General features: G+C 43.7%; 2 protein-coding genes across 7 annotated transcripts in view; one reads left to right on the top strand and one right to left on the bottom strand.

Moving 5' to 3' along the window:
- Positions 1–13,013, bottom strand: part of LOC121675919 (left-right determination factor 2-like) — a 16,523-nt gene extending 3,510 nt beyond the window's left edge. The window contains exons 1-3 of one of the 6 annotated variants that reach the window (XM_042051761.1): positions 12,841–13,013; positions 3,885–4,005; positions 283–2,859 (exon numbers count right to left, since the gene is read on the bottom strand). In XM_042051761.1, the coding sequence (XP_041907695.1) occupies positions 283–547 (265 nt within the window). In that variant the 5' untranslated portion in view covers positions 548–2,859; positions 3,885–4,005; positions 12,841–13,013. Of the gene's footprint in view, positions 1–282; positions 3,863–3,884; positions 10,659–12,596; positions 12,814–12,840 lie in introns of those variants that run through there. The other 5 variants (XM_042051758.1, XM_042051763.1, XM_042051762.1 and 2 more) reach the window with 5 other exon arrangements.
- A 3,175-nt stretch (positions 13,014–16,188) lies between these two features.
- TMEM63A (transmembrane protein 63A) overlaps positions 16,189–24,695 on the top strand; it is a 31,576-nt gene continuing 23,069 nt past the window's right edge. Inside the window, exons 1-7 of the mRNA XM_042051635.1 lie at positions 16,189–16,289; positions 17,083–17,423; positions 18,113–18,309; positions 20,518–20,597; positions 22,084–22,147; positions 23,305–23,342; positions 24,474–24,616. Coding sequence (XP_041907569.1) covers positions 18,124–18,309; positions 20,518–20,597; positions 22,084–22,147; positions 23,305–23,342; positions 24,474–24,616 — 511 coding nt within the window. The 5' untranslated portion in view covers positions 16,189–16,289; positions 17,083–17,423; positions 18,113–18,123. The remainder of the gene's footprint in view (positions 16,290–17,082; positions 17,424–18,112; positions 18,310–20,517; positions 20,598–22,083; positions 22,148–23,304; positions 23,343–24,473; positions 24,617–24,695) is intronic.

Below are 24,695 nucleotides of genomic sequence, written 5' to 3'. Positions count from 1 at the left end.
GCCCAGACTCCTTCCAGGCTTCTATCAAGCTCCAGCAGCATCCTGCCCTTCGGAAGGACTGCGGGACCCCCTCTCCAGGTGCGAAGAGTGCTTGTTAATCTTTGAGATGCTGTTGCATGCACCTCTTCTGCCCAGCTGAGCTTTGGAGCCAAACCCGACCCTCATTCCCCCTTCCCCCCGGGGGTTTGCCTTTGCCCATCCTGCGGCCGGCCAGCAGAGTCCTGGCAGATTTCCCTGGCGGCAGCAGGATGCTTGGGATGCTCCCAGCAGAAGAAACGTTACCTGTGTGTCCCGGGATCGCCCTGAGGATGCCAGCCAGGCTCGGCAGAGCTCGGCGCTTCACCCTCTGGCGCTTCAGCATGGACATGTACTTGTTCTTGACGTGCTCTGGGATAACCAGATCCACCAAGTCTCTCTTATGAAGTTTAGGGACCTCAGACAGCCCCAGCTGCTTCAGCACCACCTCCTTGAACCCTTCCTGGGTAAAGGCTTGGACCGTGAGGACGAGGCAGAGCATGAAGAGCATCCCGGCACACCTCAGGTCCATCCTCCTCTGTCAGCGAAGCAGTTCCCTGCCCGGCAGAGAAGAAGCGGGGGATCTCCCTGGGGCTGCTCTCGGCAGAGATGTGCTGGCAGGCTGCCCGAGCTGGATGGAGGTCCCCAGTGCCGGGGTTTTATAGCCAGCCTCGTCCCACTGGCACAACAAATTTCACAAGTGGGGACGAAGCAAAGGACTTAAAAGGATCACTCCCCTGTTGGTAGACACATGCCAGTTTAACACCTTCATCCACTGCAAAGTTAATACAAGAAGGTTTAGGGGCTCTCAGATTCCTCCATGGGGAAGAAATTTCCATTGTTTTTTAATTCCCTGTAAATATTTGCTCAGAAGCCCCCTGAGCAATCAGTGTTCCCTGTTCAGCCTCACTAGGGAGGTGGCACACCTGCAGAATACATTGCTTAATGTACTATGCCATATGATTCTTAAAGGATGCATCAATCTTTACTGCAGAGAACTTGGACCTAAAACAGCCAATATCAATCAGGAGAAGCTTTAGCTTTAGCTGGAAGTCCATCTTTATGGCAAGCACTGAAAAATCATTTAAATCTTTGGTGGGGGGTGTTAGGTTCCACTTTGATCTCTGAGTATTTGTATCAAGTGTATGAATCAGGGCAGTGAATCACAGCAGTTGAATGATTTATGGCCTTTTATGCTGCTTCTGAATCATAGAAGGTGGAAGATGTACGGGTGTGACATTTTAGAAAAATGTCCCATCCCTCTTTATGGATTCCTGTGGGTTTCAAAATAATAATGCTTAAAAGAAGAAGGCTTTATGTAAAGGCAGATCACTTCTCAGTGAACATGGGAAACCACTGCACTCTTCCCCAACATGGATGAAGAGTAGCAGTATTTTGAATGCTATTAACAGCCACGATAGGGTGCTGGCTCTGGAGAGTGAAGCTGACCTGAAGGCTGAGGTGGGGAAGGCTGGATGTTTACCTTGTAACATTTAAACTCGAAACTTACACCCTTTTCTTCCCTGGCCTTTGCTGGCACAAGATGTGGAAATCTATTTCTGGCACCAATCCCAGGAGAATTGAAGACATAAAATGTGATTGATAAAAGCATGAAGGAGCACAGCACTTGGGGCAGATTCTCATCCTCTCCAGCAGCCACATGCCTGAGCCTACATACAAATGTCTTCAGCATCAAAGGCCCTTTGGATTTTATATGTCTCTGTAAATGATTTGAAATTGGTCCAGCTTCATCCAGTGCCCAGGCTGAATGGTGTGCCCTGAGGACCGTCTGGCTGGAGGATGCCATGTAATGAACTTGTACAAAATCACTCCGTTGTGGCTCATCCCTCGTTGAAACCAGTGTCAGCCGAGGGAGGCAGCCTGGTTTGTACTCAGGGGAAGGCAATAAAGGCGTCTGAAAGAGTCCCACTCAACACTTCTGTTACTGCTCACTTTGTCTTTACAACCTCTTAAGAAACTTGTCTCCTTAAACATAATAAAGCCGCTGTCAGATGTTAAAAGGGCACTTTATTTAGCTAAACTGAGTTTTAAGATGAAAATGGAACAGACTACAAAGCAACACCTTGTGCATGGCCCAAGGCAGTACATTCTTTAATCCTGCACTTTGTGTAGCATCTTTCTCTGGAGATGAGTTTTAGACATGCATTTGTATATCAATTCAAAATACACCCATTCCCAAGACACAAACAGCAGTGAAAAATATTCACTTCACTGCTTCAACCTCTGCTCATGTCAAACACTCTTGCTCTTGTGAATAAGAGAGAAGGTTTTTCCTGAAATCTTTTTGACCCCTCAGCCATTTATGAAAGCTTCATACACCCAGCTCTTCCCTCAGGACTGTCTCCCCAACCAAATGGCACATTACTGATTCCCAGGGGCTGGGGCAAAAGAACTGGTTATACAATGAGTGTGTCAGAGGCTTGGAAACTGCACCTGAGCAATGTTCAGGTGTCTGACAAAGTTTTCTGCAGATGGGCTCTCTAAGTGTTGGCCAGCTCAGTTCCAGCAGGGAATTTGCTGTGTTTATATGATCACCTGGATAAAACTGCAGTCCATGGATTTGTAATGGTCTCTCTCTTATATCAGAAGACATAATCCCGTAGTTATTTATCCATCCAATTAGTCTTTGCTCTAGAGAGTGGTCCTACTCTGCAGTGAGTATTCTTCAATAGACCATGACAATGTGAAATGAAAATGCCTGATTTCTGCAACAGCACCCAGCTTTCCTGTATCCGGATGTGATTTCTCCTGTGGCTGATGCCAAATCCACCAGGACTCTCCACTGTCCAATGTGTATTGGAAGGTGATTTATGGCCTTCACACCTGAAATAAAATTATTGACCAAACACAGTTGAAGCTCAGCTAAGAAGAAAACAGAGGATGTGTATTGCAGGCTTTTCACAGGAGACTGATTATCTGGTCCAATTGGAGGATTTGCCATTCCCCCTTTGTCGTGCAAACAAGAAAAAGTCGGGAATTTTATAATAGCTCTTTCTGTGTAATGTGTATTAGAACCTGCATGGCACTTTTGAAACATCAAACAGAGGATTCAAAGAGGCTGCAAGTAATGGAGTATGAGCAACTCCCAGTTTTAATAAAAGCCAGTACTTAGTGGAGAGAAAATCTCTCTATTTAAGCTTTTAATTTTGTTACAAGCAGTTCTGTAGGACATTTGCTGGGCACATCCGTGCAATGATTTTTGGTAGATAAATCCAGTGGGATCAAAGAGAAAGTGTGAAAGGCTTACCCTAATTATGTAGCTATTATCCTGGGAAACAAGAATGTTTGAAATGTATTTGCAATATTGAGGGTCTGAATATTCAGCTTTTCAAGATTTCAATTGCCATGGACATAACTCTTTTGTATTACAGCTGGGCCCATATTCAAACAGCCCTTGCTTGAGTGATGTGAAAGGCAACAATTTCTGTGTGTTCCAAGAAGTGCCCATGTTTGTGCAACATGTTTGTCCTATGGAGATGGGAGCACAACTCTATGTAGATTTTGGTCTGTTTTTCCCTGAAGTCAGGGCCTTCTGAATCTAGGAGTGTAGAAGTAAAAACAGGAGTGGTTAAGAAGCAGGTATAAACATGCCAGGTCAAAAAGAATACAGGTACAAGTTCTCTTTCATATTCTTTTTCAGCCTCAAGCACACCAAGTTTTACACAGCTAACAAAACACTGAGGAAGAGGCTGGTCATGTGAAGAGCTGGGTCAGAGGCTTCAAAATTGGATGTAAAATGTGGGCTATGCATGAAGGCATGCCCCTCTCACTGCCTCACCCATGCACCCACCAGCCACCCAACAGTGCTTCAAACTGAATATTCCCACCAGCAAACCCAGGCCACACACCTTTAAGTGGGATTTCTTCAGGTTATTTCTTGGAGGAATCTTTAGCTTCTTTCTTGGCTGTCATGGCCTGTGCTGGTGCTGGGGCCTCTATTCCTCCGCAGGGACTGGCCCTGAGTCACAGCTGTAGACAAAGAGCATGGAGCTCACCAAACCCTGCTCAAAGCCCTGTTCAACCTGGCCTTGAACACTTCCAGGTATGGGGCATCCACAACTTCTCTGGGCAACCTGTTCCAGCGCCTCACCATCCTCGCAGTAAAGAAATTCCTCCTAATACAGAATCTAAACCTTCTCTCTGTCACTTTGAAGCCATTCCCCCTTCTCCTGTCACTACATGCCCTTGTAAAAAGTCCCTCTCCAGCTCCCTTGTAAGTCCCCTCAGGTACTGGAAGGTGACCTAAGGTCTCCCAGGAGCTCTTCCCTTCTCCAGGCTGAACAGCCCCACCTCTCTCAACTTTCATAGGAGAGCATGCATAGCTTGCTCAGTGTACAAAGACAGAATAGAAGTGCCCAGGGCTTCTGTGGGGCCAGTACAGCTCACTGGAGTTTGCCCCCATGGCCTCAGATTGCTCTGCAAGTATCTGGCATGGGAAAGTTTCCAGAAGGTGAGGCCTGATAAAACAAGACATCTGGGTGTCTCCCAGGGCTAGACTGAAAACAGGCAGAGCCACTCAAAGCAGTGTGTTGATCTTTCTGCTGGTTGTGATTTGTTCCAAAAATTTGGCCGTGTTAATTTTTGTGCCAAAAGGCTTTGTGCTCAATCAGGTATCACCTGACTTACCTGCCTCCCATGCATTCCCTCCCCTGCTTCCAGCTTCTAGATCTGTGTTGTGAGCTGTGACTAACACAACTCTGGGAAAGAGAACTTCATATCCCATGTCTGAGAGGAATCGTGGTTGCTCTGACCTGAGCGCACAGATCTCATTCCGAAGATGCTGCAACCACAGCCTCAGTCCTTAGTATTTATCTTCCTGCTGAGGAGCCAGTTTCAGTAGCAACTTTTGTGGTCCAATCAATCACCTGCTTGAGCTGTACAGAAATTGTCCAGCTCATTTTATCTAGGCAGGGACGTGAGACTGTTTTTCCTCATCACCAGTATAGGCCAGACCAAACTGGCCATCTCCAATGGAAATACCTGAAAGATCACATCCTATTGGGTTCTTCTCACAAATGCTGGTGGTGAAGCCCCAGGCAGCAGTGGGGATAATGTTTCCTTATGCATTTATCCCACAGTGTATCCAGTATACTAAACTAAATTTTATCTGAGAGAGATACTGCAAACCTGGTTTGATCTTGAGCTGGGTTTGTGTAACTTCTGCTGCTGTGTATCTCAGATTGCACTGACATAAGCATGTCTTCCACAGGCAGCTTCTGCTTTTACTCATGAACTTGTTTTGGTCAGATGGCCAGGACAAAAGGCTGTCTGTCTGAGGAGGAATGGATAAAATGTCCAAAGTCCCCTCATGTCCTTGGTCAGCTGATGTCAGCTGGCCCGCTGGCAGGGTTTGTGTTGGCAGTGTTTGCAAAGTGCCTGCGTTCTGGCAGAAAGGAGATCTTCAAGATATTTTTTTTAACAGAAAAGCAAACACAACTGTTTAAATACAGCATTTTCTATGCCTTCAGCAGTCTCCTCCCCATCGCCCCAGTCTGTTCCTTCTTTGTAGCTGGGGAAGCAGGGCTCGTCACCACTCTGATGGCTGCAGCATAGGCTGCTGGCAGAAACATTGACTTTTAGCTAATGCAGTTGAATCAGATAAATAAGCATACAGCCCTAAATTGCTTGCTTTACACCACAGTCCACTTCATTAAGGAATGTCCTAATTACTGAGAAATAGCTGAATTCTGTGGGAGCACCACTTAATTTCTAATCAGAGCCCATTTATCGGCCTAGTTAAAGTGCTGCTTTTTCCTTGCAACTGTATTTTCACTCTAGAAGTTTATCAGCTTTTTTTAAAAGTATGCTGCTCCTGCCTTAATGATGCAAGTGATGCCCAGCTCTGGGCTAGGCAGGGCTGGTGAGGCTCAGAGAGGCTGTCCAGGCTGCCCCTGCCCTTGCCAAGGAGAGACTTGCCCTGCTGCCACACTGGGCTGTAACCAAAGTGCTCCAGTGAATGTCACTGTGAGGGCTCAGTGTGTGACCAATATGTGGCACTCAGGGACATGGTTTAGTGGTGGACATGGCAGGGCTGGGTTAATGGTTGGACTTGGTTATCTTAGAGGTCATTTCTCACCTAAACAATTCGATGTCCCATAGCCCTTACTGATTCTGTGACAAGTTTGTGTGGCAACTGGAATTCCAAAAACTGAGTGATGTCCCCGTTTTCCTGTCATGCAAATACAGTTGGAATAGTATTCATATTGCATCTGTGGCAGTGAGTAACCTGGCTTAATTATGGATTGTACTTCCTCCTGTTAATTTTAGCTCTAATAACTTTTGCTTCACTGAACAGACTGTCCTCTTTTGCTAAGAAAAAGAGAAAATGAATCACTTTCCCCCAGCTCAAATAGAGAAAGAATAACACTGTTTTCTAGCAGCTGTAATTTATTTCTATTACCAGAAGAAGCTGTAAAGGCAGAAAGATTATGAAGTATGTGTTAATGCAAGTTGAATAATTTTCACTACTAGCTTTGCTGGAAGATATTTTTTGTCCAAAGGCTGAAAATAAGGAAGAAAGGCCAAGATGAATGGGACCTAAAAGCAACCTCTTATGCTAAAAATGATGAGCTGTTGTGCAAAACAGTAATTTGTTAGTGGAGTGCAAAAAACCTCTAAAAAAGGGCTGTTACTTGCACAGAAAATTACAAAACCCAATGCAAGATTGTAGAAGGCAAAATTAAGTGATAACAAGCACAGAGATGACAGGACAGAATTGATAAATAGTTTAGACTTCTCTAATCTGGTATATCAGATGGAGTGAAGAGCAGCTGCCCAAAGACTTCTGCTAGTTCTCACTGAGATATTCACAATTGGGCAGTGCCTTAGCAAACCTACTGATTGGCAAAAAGATACCTGCAACAACAGGAAAATGAGCTAAACTACTCACAGGGTTGTTTTCCATCTGTAACATCTGTCGCTGAAGTGACCTTGGGGCTATTGCATGTCAGTGGGTTTTACACCATGGAACTCAGATGTATTCAATTTCAAAAATAATTACTTGCACATGGCTTTTGTCCTTGGTGTTAACAGCACGCCAGGGCTGTGAGCAAAAGGATGCTGAGGTAGAGTTCTGAATGGGCCCAGCAACAACGCTGGGCCTGCCTGTCTGAGCTCTGAGTGAGCTGGGCTCATACTGGGACAAGATGTCTGAGAGGCTTCCAGGAGAGGCAGGAGTTTCAAGAGATACAAAATAATCTTGGAAATTATGATCTGGATCAGACTATAATCCCTCATTCTGATGTTTAATGTCCATTCTTTTTAAACAGAAAGAGGCAGGCTTGCCTGGCTGTAAACACTGCACTGAACTTTTTGCAGGAAGCTTTTCTTTGTCTCCAGAGTGCTGACACATCTTCGGAGAATGGTCTTAAAGGCCTGCAGCTTTCTTGAAATGCATTTTAAAAGATTTTAGATCTGTTAATAAAATTTCAAATCATTAACTCATTTTTAAAATCTAGTGAGCTGGTTACTATTAGTGGTGATTTATTATTTATCCTGTTCATTCATTCCCCTTCTGTCTGGATTGGGTACTTCGTTACACCTTTGAGAATTGCACAGCAACAAATATCAAAATAGCCTCCTAATTTTCTTTTCAAATAGTGCTGCAATGTTCAGAAAGGAGGGTGTGTGGATAGACTGCTCCTACTCAAGCAGCTACAACAAAGCTGTTTTCATTTACATATTTATATTATCGTGGTATTGATTTGTAACATTCTTTAATGTTATTACTCTTTAATTAAAAAGTATTCAGCAGAAAAGAACTGAAGAAAACACCATTTTTTGTGTATTTGGCTCCACAACAGAACAGAAAAAAGTATTTTACTTCATGAGGCAGGTTAAATTATATAATTTCCTGCCATGTACTCATATCTATGTAAAGAAGGAGTGTAAGATCTCAGATATAACATATCCCTTAAAAGAGCAAAAAATAAAGCTCTGTGACCTGACTAGTTTTAATCCTTTTAGCATTCATACTGCAGCACCCTGGGAGATGCACCATGGTCACTTGATTTTAAAAGGGAATTTAGCCACACTTGGCCAAGTCACTTGAAGAAGCGTGAAACACAAACTTCAGTTGCTTGGGGTTTTTTTTCTCCTTTTCTTACCTTACCATTTGCTTATTCAAAACCATTAATCCAGGAATGGCCATCATTTCCACATAGCAACCAAATGCATTTCTGAACCTTAAATTTGACTTTGACATGTGACCCTGCAGGAAATGCCATGCATTTGAAGCTGGCATCTGTCAGCCTTCCAGGCCGAATAACTAAAGACATGGTGACTAAAATTTATTTTGTCTATGCAGCATGGCTCTTGGCTTCAGCAGCTGCCAGTTCAGAATTCAGAGTCTTTTGACAAATCATACACGTAGAGAAGATTTTTCAAAGGTACTAGAAGGAATTTAGAGTCCATTTTCCATTGAGCAAAACTTGGGTGCTTAGTCCCTTTTCTCTGCTTTGACTCTAAAATAGAGCAAGGAGTATTTTACCCTGTGACAGCAAAACTAGAAATAATTACTACAATTTGAGCAGAGACATAGATAACCTGAGAATTAATTTGAAACACTTGATCATTTTGACCAGATCTGTTGGAACACCTTGGTGGCAGACTACATGAAAACAATGTTTGCAAGGAAGTTCAGTGTCTGCAAATCTGATGGAAGGAATCTAAAAATCATCATGTGAAGCAGACCCAGATAATGGGCTCTTAAAACCCTTTGAAGGCTTCACTGTTTGATTTGTTTTCAGTCCCTTGTGGTAGGAAAGCTTACCTCTGGCCTTCATTGTGTTCCCAGGCTGGTAAACTGTTGAACACTTGCTGTCCTGAATGAGAAAATGCTGTGATTCATAACAGGACATGAAAATATACTATTGCTTGGGCTTGCCTTGAAACTGATCTAGAAACCACAGCAATAACAGAACACAGTTGTCTTGTTTCCTAAGTGGATGGGAACTGGCTCCTTAACAATTCCTTAACAATTTCATGTCCTCTGAGAAATGCTCTCACAATGATAATTTGATTAGTAAGTTCAAGATCTTACATTGATGTATGAAACTCTTCTAATCTTCACAGGAACTACAGTGTAAAGGAATTACAATCAACCTGGCTTGCTGTTGCCCAGAACATTTGGCCTTAAACCTTAGGTCTGCTCATGCCAGGGTTCTGCATGCAGCACCTGCTCTCTTAGCTGTGGCTGTACAGTCCCAGGAACTGACCCAGACAGGGTGTAAAAGAAAAGGTGCACCATGTTGTGAAGGCAGGAATATTTTGCCTAGGCATTCCCATGTAACACTGACCCTTTCTTCCATCCTGGAGTTCATCTCATTCCAGAAACTGGGCCACTTTACTGGACCTGCTCTTAACTTCTCCCAGGTTAATTCTGACAACTCACTCTATCATAATCTGATATATAACCTGAATATATAAATATCTACTTTAGTGAATCTAACTATAAACATCTGCTTTACTGAGACGGTACACAATATCAGTAGGAAAGGAGAGCTGAAAACATCTGGGCTCTCTTCCCAGTTCTGTCCCTGAGTGAGGATTATGACCTTGAGCAAATTGCCTTGGCCAAAATTTTCAAGTCCATATTTAGACACCAAAATAAATAAGCTGATTTTCAAAGGCACCAGCCAACCACAGCTTCTATCAACAAAACTCTAATCACCAATAGACTCTAATAATTACTGTATGTAATCAAGTTAGTAAAACAAGCCATGTCCCTCTTGCCATCTGTTACAGGGAAGGAAGTTCTCCAGTGATCCATCGATCACCTGTGTGTTCAAGCTGCTCAGCTTGCAGTGACTACATTACTTTTCCTTTTTACACAGATTAGGCCACACTCCCACTCATGAGGCAAAGTCAAACATGCCAAGTCCAGCTGGAAGAGATGTGAGGAAATACCTTTATATCCTTTGCATACATTTGAAAGGACAAAGATCAAGCAGAAAGAAAAGAAAGTAAAAGAATCAAAGAAATGGAAATATGAGAAAGGATGAATGGGGGGAGGAAATAAAATACCGTAGATAGAGGAAGGAAAGAGTGGACAGGGAGGGACAAGAATGGGAAAATCAGAAAGTATGGTGGTAATATGTCCAACATGTAATTACATACTAAGGAATGGACAGATTTAGGCAACTCTGCTTCCCTAAAGTGGAGGTGCCAGAAAGCACACAGCAAGGATCCACGTGCCTGTGGTGTGCCTCCAGCAGCTGTCATGCACTTGGAACTGCTTGGATGCTGCTGCTCCCCACCATTTCCACTCACGCTCTGTTAAAGCCAGGCCCCCGGGTTCAGCACCTTCCTTGCTGGAAAAGGCCTCACTGCCCTTGGTCGTGGCTGTTTGCCACGGCCACAGCTCTTCACAGCTTCCTGCTTAAGCCAGTTTGCATCCTGACACCAAGTCACCCCAGCCACTAGCCCCTTGCATCCCTGGCACCTGACCCCCTGCTTGGGCTCACCAGGATCATCCTGCATTCATTAGGGGCCCCCTGTGCTCGTCTGCTCTGTCTGCAAAGGAGCCAAGTCGCTGCTGCAGTGGAAATTGTAACACAGACATTTCCAGCTCTTTGAAATCCTCACAGTTTGGACACTGAATTTTTTTCATCTGTAAATCCAGAAGTGGGAAGGGGGAATTCTTGCCCAACAGAAAAAAAAAAAAGACTATTCATTATAAAAGTCCTTGAAAAAACGATTTAATCTATAAATTTATAAATGATCAAGTAGCATGCTTGATGATGATATTTTAAGGGAAATCAAGCCAGGGTACCAGGAAGAGTTGTCACCAAGGCCTTGGAACAGACTTCTTATGTCTAAAAGCTGGGAATCTCACTGGGCTCTCTGCAGATAGAGAGTGGATACAGCAAACCAACCAGTTTAATGAGCAGTTTCTTCAAAGCTGTCAAACAGAGCAGTGTTTGGAAAGAAAAAAATAAAAAGGGAAAAACTAGTGTTCCCCTTCTGACCTATTTGGATCAAACCCAGGATTTCAGAGCTTGCTTCACAAAAATTTACTTTCAATCCAAGACTGCAGCAAACCCAGCTGAATTGACCCACCAATGGTTTAGACTGCAAGATCTCCTGGAGTGTTCTATGGCTCCTGCACAACCAACCACTCGTCTTTGTGCTCCAGGGAAAGCAGAACCTAAGGCAAGGATGCTAAATTCTGTCCAGGGCTCACCTCAGTACTGTTGAAACAGGAGTCACTATGTACAGTGAGGACACCTGTGGAGCACAGAGGCTCTCAAGGACACTGGAGTTCTTCCCTAAAACTAATGTATGCTGTGCCTGGGAACGTGAAAACTTTACAAGCTCTGAGTGGTTTGATATTTCATACTGGTAAAAAGTACACCTGGTCCCTGATAAATAGCTCATGTGGCCGGGTGCTCTCCTCTTCAGTGGGACAAACCAGATTGTGACAGATGGTTTCTCCATCTCCCTCTCTCTCTCAGGGAGCTGCCTTAATTATGGCTAGTGCTGTGCCACCTATGCATGAGGTCCCTTCAGCTTCTATACACCTGGGGTTAATGCACAGATGAGCATTAAGATAATGTGTACGTTCAGGAAACAATGAAGTCACCCACCTTGCCACCTTGCCCTCATTTTGTACCAAAGTGTGTCACACCAACAGCGGTTGCATTGTGACATGCTACAATAAAGCTAACAATCCCATATATCAGGAGGAGGTTTTCCACACCTGCTACTATCCCAGAAAAACAAGGTTTAAAACCTCACCCTGCCCAGAGGTGAGTGATGAGGAAGCTCATGGATTCATCATTTCATAAATCAAGTTTATGCAAAATATGTTGCAATAAGCCTGCTTTTTCCTCCTGTATTTTTCAGCATTGCTATTTTAGATTGCAGTTTCCTGTGTATTTTAATAAAATTCCAAGTATAACTTGATGGAGATGACATGAAAAATGAATCATGCTCAAGCATCAATACCAACGCTCCATTCACCATTTCCTATCTGACACAAAATGTAAAAGAAAAGCAAATTTTTATCATCCATGGGTAGATATATTAGGTTAGATATTTTATATAATAGTTCTATCGATTAATCAAAATACATTCCAACTTTAATGCAAGGCTATTTCTACCTTGTAAATCAACATATTACCTGTGAATGAAAAGCAGCACGACAAAAACAATTAAAAAGAATAGAGAGAAAAGAAGTGTAAATTGTCAGTTTAAATCAAGACTTGCTGCTTGCTGATTTGCACTATGACATTTAAAGCTGTCTATCTGTCTGGGTTTTTCTATTTGTTTGTTTATATTATAAACATATTAATGCTCAGACCTTTCAAAGGAAAACCCCATAATGCCCACACTGAGCCGTGTGGTCTGCTGAGGCTTGTAAACAGATTGCCAGATGAAGGCAAAGACTAGAAGATAGCAAAGGGCTGCCAGGCTGGAAGCCTGAATTAAATCCATTAAGGTATATTTGAATAGGCAGATAAGTAAGGAACAGCAAGCTGGGCTGATGAGTTTCTTCAGAGAGAAGAAACCACGGAGAGAGCTGCCACGCACGGCAAAGCATCAGGCCACCTGCTACTCACCTCCAGGGACTATTGAAGTCCTGTTGGGAGTTCACCCATCAAGGGCCTTCCTGCTGTGATAAATCAAACTAAAGTGACAAGGCAGTTCTTCAGCCATAAGGTCATTTAATAAAATAAGGGAAGAGTCACACATGGAAGTGTAAATACACTGCACACTTGTTCAACCTGGTGCTAAAGAGCTGTTGAAGTGGATATGGAGGCTGCAAAATAAAAGAAAGATGGAAGGATTTCAGATTCTACTGACCTGCTCCCTAGGTCCTGAGGGTGGTTTTCCATCTGCTCTAGGCAACATAATTAAACGTTTGTGAACTAATGACAGTATGTGGCTTTTGTCACCAAAAGAACAGACAGTGGTAAACAAAACCCTATTTACAAGAGGGAGGGAGGAGGGAAATGTGACTCTGTTGTTGAAATTCGAGATAAACAAAATCACACCACTTAGCTAAAGAGCCTGTCTAGACAGAGGAAGAACAAAAACAAATGACAAAAGCTTGATGTTATTCTTGTGAGAAAGAAAGAGAAAAATTATTTTGTAGCTAGGCAAAAGTCATCACACTGAAGAATGTCAAGACTACAACGTTGGGATCACTGAATATCACACATTTTACACTAAAGAGCAAGACAATCTAGCCAGAGCAAGGCCTTCTTAATTTTGGAAAACCTGGCAAGAATCAAGAGTATGAACAGCTTAGGAAATCAGTGAGAAAACCAACCAAACAGATTTTGGTCCTAGAAGTGCGAGAGCTGCAAGCATACACCGAGGCTTCACCTACATGGTAGATCTACTCTGCTGCACCTACATCAGTGAAATTTAATTTAAAAGAAAGTGATTATAATTATTCCACTCTGAAATCCTGTTTTGAAATAAGTTGTCCACAGGAAGAGCTGTTCCAGAAAAGGCAGGATGGAACAATAACTCTACTACACTCACGCCAAAAAACTTTCCCACCAACATGGCCCTAGAGAGGAGAGAGTGTCTTTAAAGGTAAAACCATTATCATCCTTCAAAAACAGTGGGATTTCTTTATTCCAGCAATTAATCTGAACCACACTGAGCTGAGAACTTTCATGTCATTTTCTAACTAGCATAATTGTTACAGCCAATTTAAAACTACAGATTACCTACAGTGCATCTGCTAGGTAAATAATGAAATTCTGTCTTGAAATGTCTCTCAGTGACTGTAGATAACCTGGAACTTTTCTTGTGGGATGAAGTGCAAGAAGGCAGATAGCACACATACAGCCAGATACCGATCTCCACTGAGCAGGCATTCCTGAAAAGTGAAACAAAGATTTGGCAGAGCAAAAAAATGGTGGGTTAATAAAATGGCAGGGAGCAGGACAGCAGCCATGCATGCAGGGCCCTAAATAATCCATGGAGACTGAATACACAGGGACACAAGGAGTTAAAGTTGGAGAGGCAGGATCAGGACTGTCAAGCAGAGCAGATAGTGGCTTCTTGGCAGCTGGGACAATAATTCCTTTTAAACATAAAAGTCAACAGATAATTGAGGTTTTGATCAATGTAACATCAGACTGAACCTTGCAATGCCCTAATTATTTTTAGTTGGTTTTAGAGTGAGTTACTCTTCTAAGACATCACAGCTGCTTCACCCATGAGACTGCAGGTTGGGGTGCAAACCTTTGAAGGCAAGTGGTCCATGGTTCCCTCTGAACAGTTACATTTTCATCATTACCATAATCTTCTTCTTCCTCGTATGCCTGCAGCTCATTGAGGGCAGTCATGCCAGTCAGGGGCAAAGGATGAAGACACGGGAGGATGAGGATGGTTGGCAATGCTGGGTATCAAATGGCTGTTGAGGGAACACTAAAATAAAGGGTAGAGAAGAGGCAGAAACAGCTGTACAGTGCTTCTGGCCTGTTGTCTGGAAGCAACTAACCCCTGCAAAGGATGTCTTGGAATGGGTCTCATCCCAGCTCTATCATAGACTCATTAACTTAAACTCCCTAGGCCTTGGGTTTTTTCCCAATTTACAGCGTATGAATAGGTGTGTGGAGACAAGGGGCTATGCATATTTCATGGAAAATTCATGCTACTACCATTAATTTATTAATTTATTTCAGAGCTACCTGTCAAAAGAGGTGTGGCCAGCAGGTCAATGAAAGTGATTCTCCCCCTCAACTCTGTGCTCATGAGACCCCACCAGAAGTGCTGAGTCTGGCTCTTGGGCCCCCAGCACAAGAAAGATGTGGACCCGTTGGAGTAAGTCCAGAGGAGACCATGAAGATGCTCAAAAGGCTGGAGCACCTCTCTTACAAAGATGGGCTGAGGGAACTGGGATTGTTCAGCCTGGAGTAAAGCTCCTGGGAGACCTTAAAACACCTTCCAGTACCTGAAGGGGGCTACAGCAGAGCTGGAGAGGGAGTTTTTACACAGGCAAAGGAGGGACTTTTACATGGGCATGTAGTGATAGAACAAGGGGGAATGGATTCAAACTGAAAGAAGGTAGGTTTAGATTAGATAATAGGAAGAAATCCTTCACTACGAGGGTGGTGAGGCACTGGCACAGGTTGCCCAGAGCAGCTGTGGATGGCCCATCCCTGGAAGTGTTCAAGACCAGGTTGGATGGGGCTCTGAGCAAGCTGCTCTAGTGAAAGGTGTCCCTGCCCATGGCGAGGGGTTGGAAATGGATGATGTTTAAGGTCTCTTCCAAACCACCGTATTCCATGATTCTGTGATCTTAGTGTATGGCCTGCTCCACTTCCACCTGCGTGCTTGCCCACTTCACCAGACCTGGAGTTGTGAAATCTCTCTGGAAATCATATCTCACATTTCTCGAGGATTTTTTTTTTTCTGTGCTATAAAATGCTCTGTTTGGTTCTGGTTTTAGGCACTGGTAGGCGCTAGCAGGTCTCCCCGCAGCCTTTTCTTCTCTAGGCTGAACAGCAACAGCAGCTTTCCCTCGATTATTTGAGGGTCCGTTCCGTGAGGGAGGCGCGGGGGCGGCCCTGTCCCGGTGGGAGCGGCACTGTCCCGGCCGGAGGGGCACTGTCCCGGCGGGAGCGGCACTGTCCCGGCCGGAGGGGCACTGTCCCGGCGGGAGGGGCACTGTCCCGGCGGGAGCGGCACTGTCCCGGCGGGGGAGGCACTGTCCCGGCCGGAGTGGCACTGTCCCGGTGGGAGCGGCACTGTCCCGGCGGGGGAGGCACTGTCCCGGCCGGAGCGGCTCTGTCCCGGCGGGGGCGGCTCTGTCCCGGCCGGAGCGGCTCTGTCCCGGCCGGAGCGGCTCTGTCCCGGCCGCAGGGGCACTGTCCCGGCGGGGGCGGCTCTGTCCCGGCCGGAGCGGCTCTGTCCCGGCGGGGGCGGCTCTGTCCCGGCCGGAGCGGCTCTGTCCCGGCGGGGGCGGCTCTGTCCCGGCCGGAGCGGCTCTGTCCCGGCCGGAGCGGCTCTGTCCCGGCGGGGGCGGCTCTGTCCCGGCCGGAGCGGCTCTGTCCCGCCCGGAGCGGCCTGTGGGGCCGCGCCGCCGCGGGAAGCGGGGAGCGCGCTCCGGGGGCGGGGGAGCGCTGACCGCGGGCTGCGCACGCATGCGCAGCCCCGGCACTTGTTGCGGGTGCTCGTAACTCCGGGGCCGGGAGCGCCCGTGAGGTGACGGGACGGGAGGGCAGGGAAGGGAAAGGCGGAGAAGGGAACGGAAGGGAAGGGAAGGGATAGGAGAGCCCCCTCCAGCGCAGGTAAGCGAGGGCGGCAGCGGCGCTGTGCGGGGCCGCGGGGAGGGCAGCGGGCGAGACGAGCGCGGCCCCTCCTCAGCGGGACCCCCGCAGCTCCGTCGGGGCGGGCAGCGCCGGGAGCAGCGTCCCCTCCCCGCGGGGGGCTGAGCCAGCCCACCCTTCTCTGGAGCGGAGGGACCCGCTCCCTGCGCCAGAGGCGAGCCTGGAGCTTTCCAATGCGCTCCTGGGGAAGCCGGCCCCGCCCGCCGCGGCTCCACGTCCCTGCCGGAGCCGGGAGCGCAGCCGGGCTCCCAGCGCCACACTGGAGCCCGTGCCTGTGCTCGCTGGGTTCCTGCGGCGCAGCCCCACCCGTGGGAGCTCTTCCCCTGCTCTTTATCTTCCTGGCAGCTGGCTTGTTTAAAAAGAACAGCTTTCGAGAATTGGAAGCCGTGACAGATAAACTCCAGTGTGTTACTTAGAGTTTAGCGTGCAGGCTTGTGCTGGAGATACCCGAAGGCTCTTCAAAAATACTTTCTTTTCTGCCAGCACTAAATTTCAGTCCTTAGAAATCAAGGACAGAGTCACGGCACAACTTTTGTGGGCGTTGTTGGGGTTTTTTTCGTTCTCTCTCTCTCTCTTTTTTTTTTTGCCCCTGTGATGAAACACATCAGCTGAGACAAAATTTCTTCCTCCCTGTGTCACACGGTCCAACATTAAACAAATGCTGTTTTGGGAGGAGTATTCTCCATGCTGTTTCCCTGCTGTTTAAAAGGAGAATTTGTAGTTATCTGTACTCTTTATTTTGTTTTGTTTTCAGCATCCAGGACAGTGCTGTCGCCAGAGACATGTGCATTCTTCTTAGAGGCACGACATCCCAAAAGTAGTGTCCCTGGACCTGTGTGATGAGGACCTACAATACTTGCTTTTGAAGGATTAAGTTTTTATTTGGGAAATGGTTTCTTTGTGAATTTATCAGTCAGAAGTGTGTTCTGCGTGAAGCAGTACTTGGGAATCAGCAAGTTAATCAGATCCAAGAAAGGAAATGTTTGAAGTGGAAAGCCCCAAGATAAAAGAGCAATTGCCTGCACTGATAAAAAGAACTTTGTATCAATAGCCAAATCTCGTGCATTCTTGTATGTTACCACGTTATCTGATCAGGTCAGTTGACTAAAATTAGGTAGATGGCTGTTCTCTGAGAAATACTCCTTGTTCTTTCTTGTTTGAAATGTACTGTAGTTACTGTGCTGTCCTTTCTGTTGAATTATTTTGAAAAAGGAAAATCACACAATATTCCAAGAACAGAAAGGAGCATATGTATTTGTGTAGTAGTTCTTTTCTGTGGAATTAGTGGTGAATTTGTTAATGATCTCAAGGTTTTGACATTTAAATACAAAGTTCACAAGCTGGTGCATTCGCACATGCTCATCAACTAGGAACAAAATCTTCAAACTACTGTTGTTGGAATATATAATGCCCTGTGTGATTCCTAGAATCACAGACCAGGCTGGAATAAGTAGTTTGATGACATAGATTAAATGAGAGGGAGGTTTTTTGGGGAGGGGTCTTCTGCTGTTGTGCTCAGATGTCTGTAGAGGATGTAGTTTGTTGGATGTCTGGAATTCTTGTCTGGACACTGCTGGTAGCTGAACCTGCCAGTTATTACAAAATATTTCACATGTGAAAGGAAGAGATTGTCAAAGGAGGCACCTTCTTTTCCAAAGCAGTTTTCTGGTTGGATCTTCCTGCACTTTTTATACTTGTAATATTAGTATATCTCACAAATACCAACCAGGCTTTTCACAGGTTGGTTTCACCTTTTCTTTTCTTTTCTTTTTTGTCTTTTAAAGGGATAGCCAAAATGAACCCTTTCTATTTTCTGGGTTTTGGACAGTCTCATCTGGGCATCTTCGGGAATAGGAGTGAACCTTTCAACAGAACAAATGAGACTTACTGCTACAGCACTGCCCAGGGCAGCACGGTGCTCCAAGGAGTAACTTTTGGTGGAATCCCAACTGTCCTGCTGCTTGACGTAACCTTCTTTTTTGTAAGCCTGGTTTTCTGTTTCTTGTATTCAAAGCACTTCTGGCCTTCTCAAAAGTTAGATTGCTCAGAATTCTCTTGTTAATCGAGTTGGAATTTGTTTCTGAGAATGTTCGGGATAAGAAATGAGTTGAGGCCATCCTGGGAACATCAAAGCACTTTTCAAGTGTTGGTAAATGTTTGCATGCAGATGGGATAATGGTGTCACTGTATGCTGGATGTGTAGATGTAGGGAGAGTGCAGTGTTATAGGGTCTGTGTGTGGATTCACAGTGAATCTTGTGGTGGTAACTCAAATTTTCATGTTTTATCTTAACTGCAAGAACATTTGGGTTTAAGTACATTTTCAGGCAGGAGACACCATTACTAACTTGATCATGAAATGACAGATTTTCCATACTGTATTGCCTTTTGAAAGACAAACTTTTTAAAAATTAGATTTCCTGAAGCTGTAGATGAAGATGAAATAATGTACTGACCAGCTCAGTCCTGACAAAAGGTGGAATATGATTAATTGCTGTCTGGGGGCTCCAGGATAGGCCTGAGACTGCAATAAAACTTGTGGTTATGTCTGTAAGCTTGGTCTAGGTGGTCTTCAGCCACCAGACCTGCAAATTGGCTGGAGAAGTGAGTCTGTGGTAGTAAAATAATACTAAAGGTATGACATAGTTCTCGAAATCTGCTGTAAAGAAACTTAAAGTACCTGTGTTCTGAGCTGGTAGCTCTGTAGGAACGTAGAGGATGTTCCTAAAGGTTATGTAGTGGCATTCTTTGCTGTTGATTTAGTGTATGCTACCATAAATCCATTTTCTGAGGATGTACAGCATTTGCAGCTCTGTGTGATCAGCATCTCAGCATTTAATAAGATTTAGTTGAAGTGTTTGGAGGGACTTTGTTTTTTTAAGCTGTGGCTCAGTTTTAAGACACTGAGTCTCTGCTTTTGAGTTTCTTGCTGTTGAGCTCTGCACTCAGTGTTAGGTAGAGAGTTGGCTGCAGTGCAGAAGGCTCCTCTCTTCTTCAAGTACCAAGTACTGAAAATTACTTATCCACTCCTGTATTCTTATTTTCGTGACATGTTTACTGCATATCCTTTTAGTAACTGTCAGTTGATGGGTTTCTGATAAGTTATTTCGAGGCTGGTTTCCAAAGGAAGTGAGGTTTATGTATTTCATTGTCTTCCCAGTTTTGTCTGGCAGTCCTACCTCATAACTGTAGAATACTATAGCCAATTTCAACCAAAGTTGTCAAAGAATCTAGAGAACTTTCCTGCTTGCATCAAGTTTAACGACCAGATGAAGGAGGAAGATCAAAATTAATTCTTCCTGTTGGGAGGAAGGCTCTCATAAGAAGGTTATATTAATTGTGAAATGTGGAAATTAGCTGTGTAATCTTGACACAGAGATAATCTGGACGTGTATCCTGGCTTGCCAGTCAGTATTTGATCCCAGTAAGTTACATCACTAACACCACTTTCCAGCCAAACAGGAATGGGATGTAGGAGGAACCAGAAGGTGAGGGCGTATGCTACACATGTATAGAAAACAGGCTGTGTTGCTTCATTACTTTCTACAGAGCAACTTGTTTCTTTAAAAAAAAAAAAAAAGAAAAAGAAAGAAATGAATCTACGAAATACTCACTGATGGAGCCTTTTTCTTGTTTTCTTAGTCTCTTTCAAAAAGGGAAATACAGGGTGCAGATAAGAAACACATTGCAGAGATCAAATACAAGTTTCTGGGGTTTGAGAATTAAAATAATACTTTACTTGGATAAAAATAATTCTTAAACTTGAGAAAATAGCTAAGCCCCCTGCAGTCTGTTTACATCACTGTTTGAAAAGCAAATAAAATTGCAAGTGTCCCATCACAGTTCTGGTCATTAAGTAATGAATTACAGTAAAAGTACGTGCAGGAAAATTTTGACTTGCTCCCAAGTACTGCTTTTACTTTTCCTGTCACAAACCTTCATACACTTGCAATTCAGAAGTAGTTTTGCATGCAGCTCTCCTCCTTTTTAAATTAGAACAGGAAGGCAGCTGTCCTGGTCCTTTGATCTCAGACTGGTTGGTCTGTAGCATGGGCACCAGAGGTGGCTGGCATGTGATAATTTGATTTAGGAGCTAGGACAGCATTTTTTGTCAGTTCTTACACACCTAAGAAAAATTATTATGAAATGGGAAAAATAAATATTTGAATCTCTTCCTTTTTATTTTCTAGATTTTAATATTACTGTTTTCCATTATAAGAAAGAGATTCTGGGACTACGGTCGTGTTGCTCTGGTGTCAGAAGTTGAAAGGTAAAAAAGGAATGCAATCAGACTGACTTGTTGAAACCATTTGGGGAGTGGGGAGGAAAGTACAGTAAATGTGGCTTACATTAGGTGCATTTGTATCAATTAGATGTGTTTGTAATCACATGCACTTGTTTGTTAAAAATGCCCTCACACTGCTTTGTGTGGAATAGATCCCCCTCAGAGAGTTACTGTTCGTGGTTTCAGCCCAAAGTCCTGTGTTTGCCATTGCCATGAATTTCATCCCGCAGCTGTGAGTTAAGGAAGTGCGGGTAAGGAAGTAGGCTGCTTGTCATGTTAGATGACATGCTGCACATTGATGTTTGCAGTGTGTTTCTGTGCAGAGGGATATTAACCATTTTGTTTATCTTGGCTCAAGCCCTGTTCCTTGAGCTCCCTGCACAGCCTGTGCCACAAAATTTCCCAAGGGCTCAAAAATAAAAACATGCTGTTGCAGGTTTCTGAAATTCTTCACTGATTTTTAGTAATATTTCAAATGATCTTTTGATTTTTTTTTTTTTTCTGTAAGATGATATGTTGGGATGTTTAAAATCTAAGCTGTCTGTCTGCGAAGTGGAGAAACTTTAACAGTGAGCCTCTTCCTGGTGCAATCAAGTTGTGGTAAATTCACAACTGAGCAACAGGAAAGAACTCAAAACCTGCTTTTAGGAATCCATGTACAGTTGTGAAAGGTAGATGATGTAAAATAAAACGGGCAATAACTGAGAAGGCTTTAATCCAGCTGGCTGAGGCAGCAATGATGAAGGTGCTCTGGTACTGGGCTGTGGAGGCCTGGGATCAACAGGCCCTGGAGCAGTCAGACACGCAGGAGTCTGTGTTTTTGTCCTGCTGGACTGTGAGCCGAGCCTGCTGGCCAAAATTATAGAGACACCTAGGAACGCACTCAATTCTAACACGTGTTGTTCTGTAATTACCATTGCAACATTTCTTTTTAGCAACAAACTGAAAACAGGCACTCTGCTACTTTTGAGGGCTACAGAGTTTCTAAATGTTTCTAGCCTTGCTACAGGACTGTTTGTGCGTGGAGGTGGCTTTGCAGGGATTTAATTGATAGGAGAAATTGTGAGTAGTGGCCGAAGGAAGGAAGGTGGAGGGAAAAGAGGTGCTGTCTTATAGTGAGGAATATCCAAACAGGAAGCCAGCTTTCAAATCTGATCCTGGCTAGGCTCCCACACCTGTGTTGCATTCTCTTATATCACTGTAGGTTTAATATCCCCACAAAGTGTTACTTTCTTTCTAGTTCAGTATGTGCTCTCGTGTCAGGAGCTCACGTGTCCTCTCTGTTCAACATGAGACATCCACAAGTTACTATAATCAGGTGTGTGCTACAAGGTGAAAACCACAGCTCTCATAAGTGAAAAAGTGTGTTTGTACTACTTCCCTAGTCAGGATTGTTAAAATTGAAACAGTTCTGTAGAACTCCATCACCTGTTATTAAAGATACTTAAAAGCATCATTTAATGTATTTTAGTGAATCAAGGTACAACCGATTGTCAACATCATCATCAGTACCTGAAGATCTTGAATATGATAAGGTAAGTATTCTAGAGTTCAGATAATACTTTCTGAATGGAATCTGTTTAATGGAGTCTGTAGTTATTTGCCATTCCATATAGTCCAATGAACCATCATTAAACTGGAAATTCATCTCTATGCAAAAGTTATTAATGCATCGTTTGCTGTGTTTTTATAGAGCCATGCATAATCTCTGTTTCCTGACAAACTATTGCCATATATCATAAACCAGTATCTTATGTCATTGTTTCTAAGTCTGGTTTGTTGTTTTGTTTTTTTTTTTTTTTAAATTTAGAGAGGGACTAAATGTTAATGTTTCAAAGGGGGAGGGGAGAGTGGAAAAAGACTAGTAAATAATTTGTATTTGGATAACAGTTCAAAAAGTTACATTGTGTTCACATTGCAAATAATACCTAGTTGCTCTGTATAGTACATTGTTTTCCTCACAGTGCTGAGAAAACTGGATGCAAGTGTGAGGCTAGTAATAGTGCTGTGCACTCTTAATAATCAAATTGGTTTGGAGTGGAGGGTAATATTTTGGCCAAACTTTTAAATGGCTCCCTCCATGGTCTTTCTGGTGCCTTTGAACTGGTACACCTCTATAATTTCATGTTGCAACTTCAAAATGAACCATGCAAGAGCTGTCCATTGGTGGCATCCTGTGTTTTAACATTCTGTACATGCATCAACTTAATATCTAGCCTTGAAATTAATTATTTATGTGAACATCAAAAGCATACTAGTATTTGATCAGGATTGCTCTGCTATTTGTGTATTTGTGTACTTTTCTTCATCTTTTTAAAACCCTAAAGCAACTTCAGCTGTTGAGTAACATGTTTATTTAGTTGGATAATGTTCACTTGAAAGAAGAGCCCTTTTGAGAAAGAAGGGGTTTTTTTGAACCACAGTGGGACGCTCAGAGATGTGAATTCTGCTATCCAGTTTCACTGGAGGATTTGTAAGCCTAAATAAGAAGCCTTTCTGTTAATGTAATCACAGCAGTGTTTCTAACAAGCATTTAACTGATTAACTTGTATTAGAGCCTTGTATTTCAGAGCAACAGACTACTGGCTTTTTAGCTAAGAGCTTGGCTTAATAGAAACACTTCTCTTAATTGGATGGATTAGACTCTGGGTTTTGTATGTTATCTCCTAAAAACTTCTTTCTTTATTTATAGGGGTTTTGTTCTTGGATAACAGCTGCTTTTCGGATGCAGTAAGTATATGAAACAGAAATAGTGAGCTGTGGTTTGCTTTGATCTTTTTAAATTTGAAAATGCAGTTTTCATTCAAAAATTTGGGGTTTTTTTCCCCCTTTGAGTAGATAGAATTTCAGTACAAGCACTGATACAGGTGCCTCTGGCTGAGTGAAAAAAGAAACTGAAAACAATTATGGGAATACTTCTTTGGGTTAAGCTTGTCCTGCTAGCAGCCCAGGGACTTTCCAATCTTGGGACAGTGTGTGAATCTAAGTGAATCTATGGCATTTACATGGATTCAGAGCTAATAATTACACTCTAGGTTTTTACTCTTCAAAGAGTACCTTGTGGGTGTTCCCCTGTTTGAAGCCAGTAGGGCCCCAGGCAGGCAGTGTGATTTCCCTGCAAGGGTTTCTGTGGAGAACTGGTGGTTTAGTTGGGGCTTTAGTTGGAATTGACTAACTAGCCATCCCAGTGTATCCCAGAAACTGAATGTGATGTGTGTTCTTTGTGTCTCTTGGGGCTTAGTAGATAAGGATTTTTATAAATCAATTTTTAGCTTGGATACACTGAAATATAAAAGGAGTAGGGGTTAAGCCTGTCTATTTTTGCTAGTTCAGTTCCTTCCTTTTCCAAGTTCTCCTGTTTTAATGATCTAATCTGCTGACAGTGGAGAGATGGTGAGAGTTCATTCCAAAGCCTTTTATATCTCCTGTTACCTGGGTGTCGTAAGAGTGAGGTGATTCTGTTGTAATTTCCTCTCAGGGGAGCCTTTATGGAGATGAGTGAATACTGTCACTGATCTTAAATTTGGGGAGCTAGGCTTGTGACGGTCATAAAGCAGGAGGTCACAGAAAATGACTTGGTCCTTTTCTAGTCCAAAAGAATCTGGATTCATATTTGCTTTTCAGATTAGTGTTTCAGTCTTAAATTCCCTAGTGTTAATTTTTGTATGGTGGTACTGCACAAGCAAAATACCCTTTTGAAACCTGAATTTACACGTGAAAGAACATGGCCATTTTGAAAGCCGATAGGGATTGATGAGGATGGGGATGTCACTGGGTAGAGTGAGGATTTAATGTGTGCTCATAAACCACTCCCAAGAAGACTAAGTAGGCTGACCGTGTGCTTTTCTGTGTCTGATGCAGTGATGATGAGATTCACGAGAGGTGTGGTGAAGATGCCATCCATTACCTCGCCTTCCAGCGTCACATCATCTGCTTGCTGATTGCTATCAGCATTTTGTCCGTGTGTGTGATATTGCCTGTCAACCTATCGGGTGATCTACTCGGTAAGAATTTTTGGTTTTTGGATTCTGAGAAGAATTCTTTATTTTATATAATAGTAAAAGCTCTTAAGATTTTTTGAAA

The sequence above is a fragment of the Corvus kubaryi genome, unplaced genomic scaffold (assembly GCF_017639235.1).
Source record: "Corvus kubaryi isolate FWS band 111438036 unplaced genomic scaffold, C.kubaryi_AGA036_p1.0 76, whole genome shotgun sequence".
NCBI lineage: Eukaryota > Metazoa > Chordata > Aves > Passeriformes > Corvidae > Corvus > Corvus kubaryi.
This window is presented reverse-complemented; position numbering and strand designations above follow the sequence as displayed.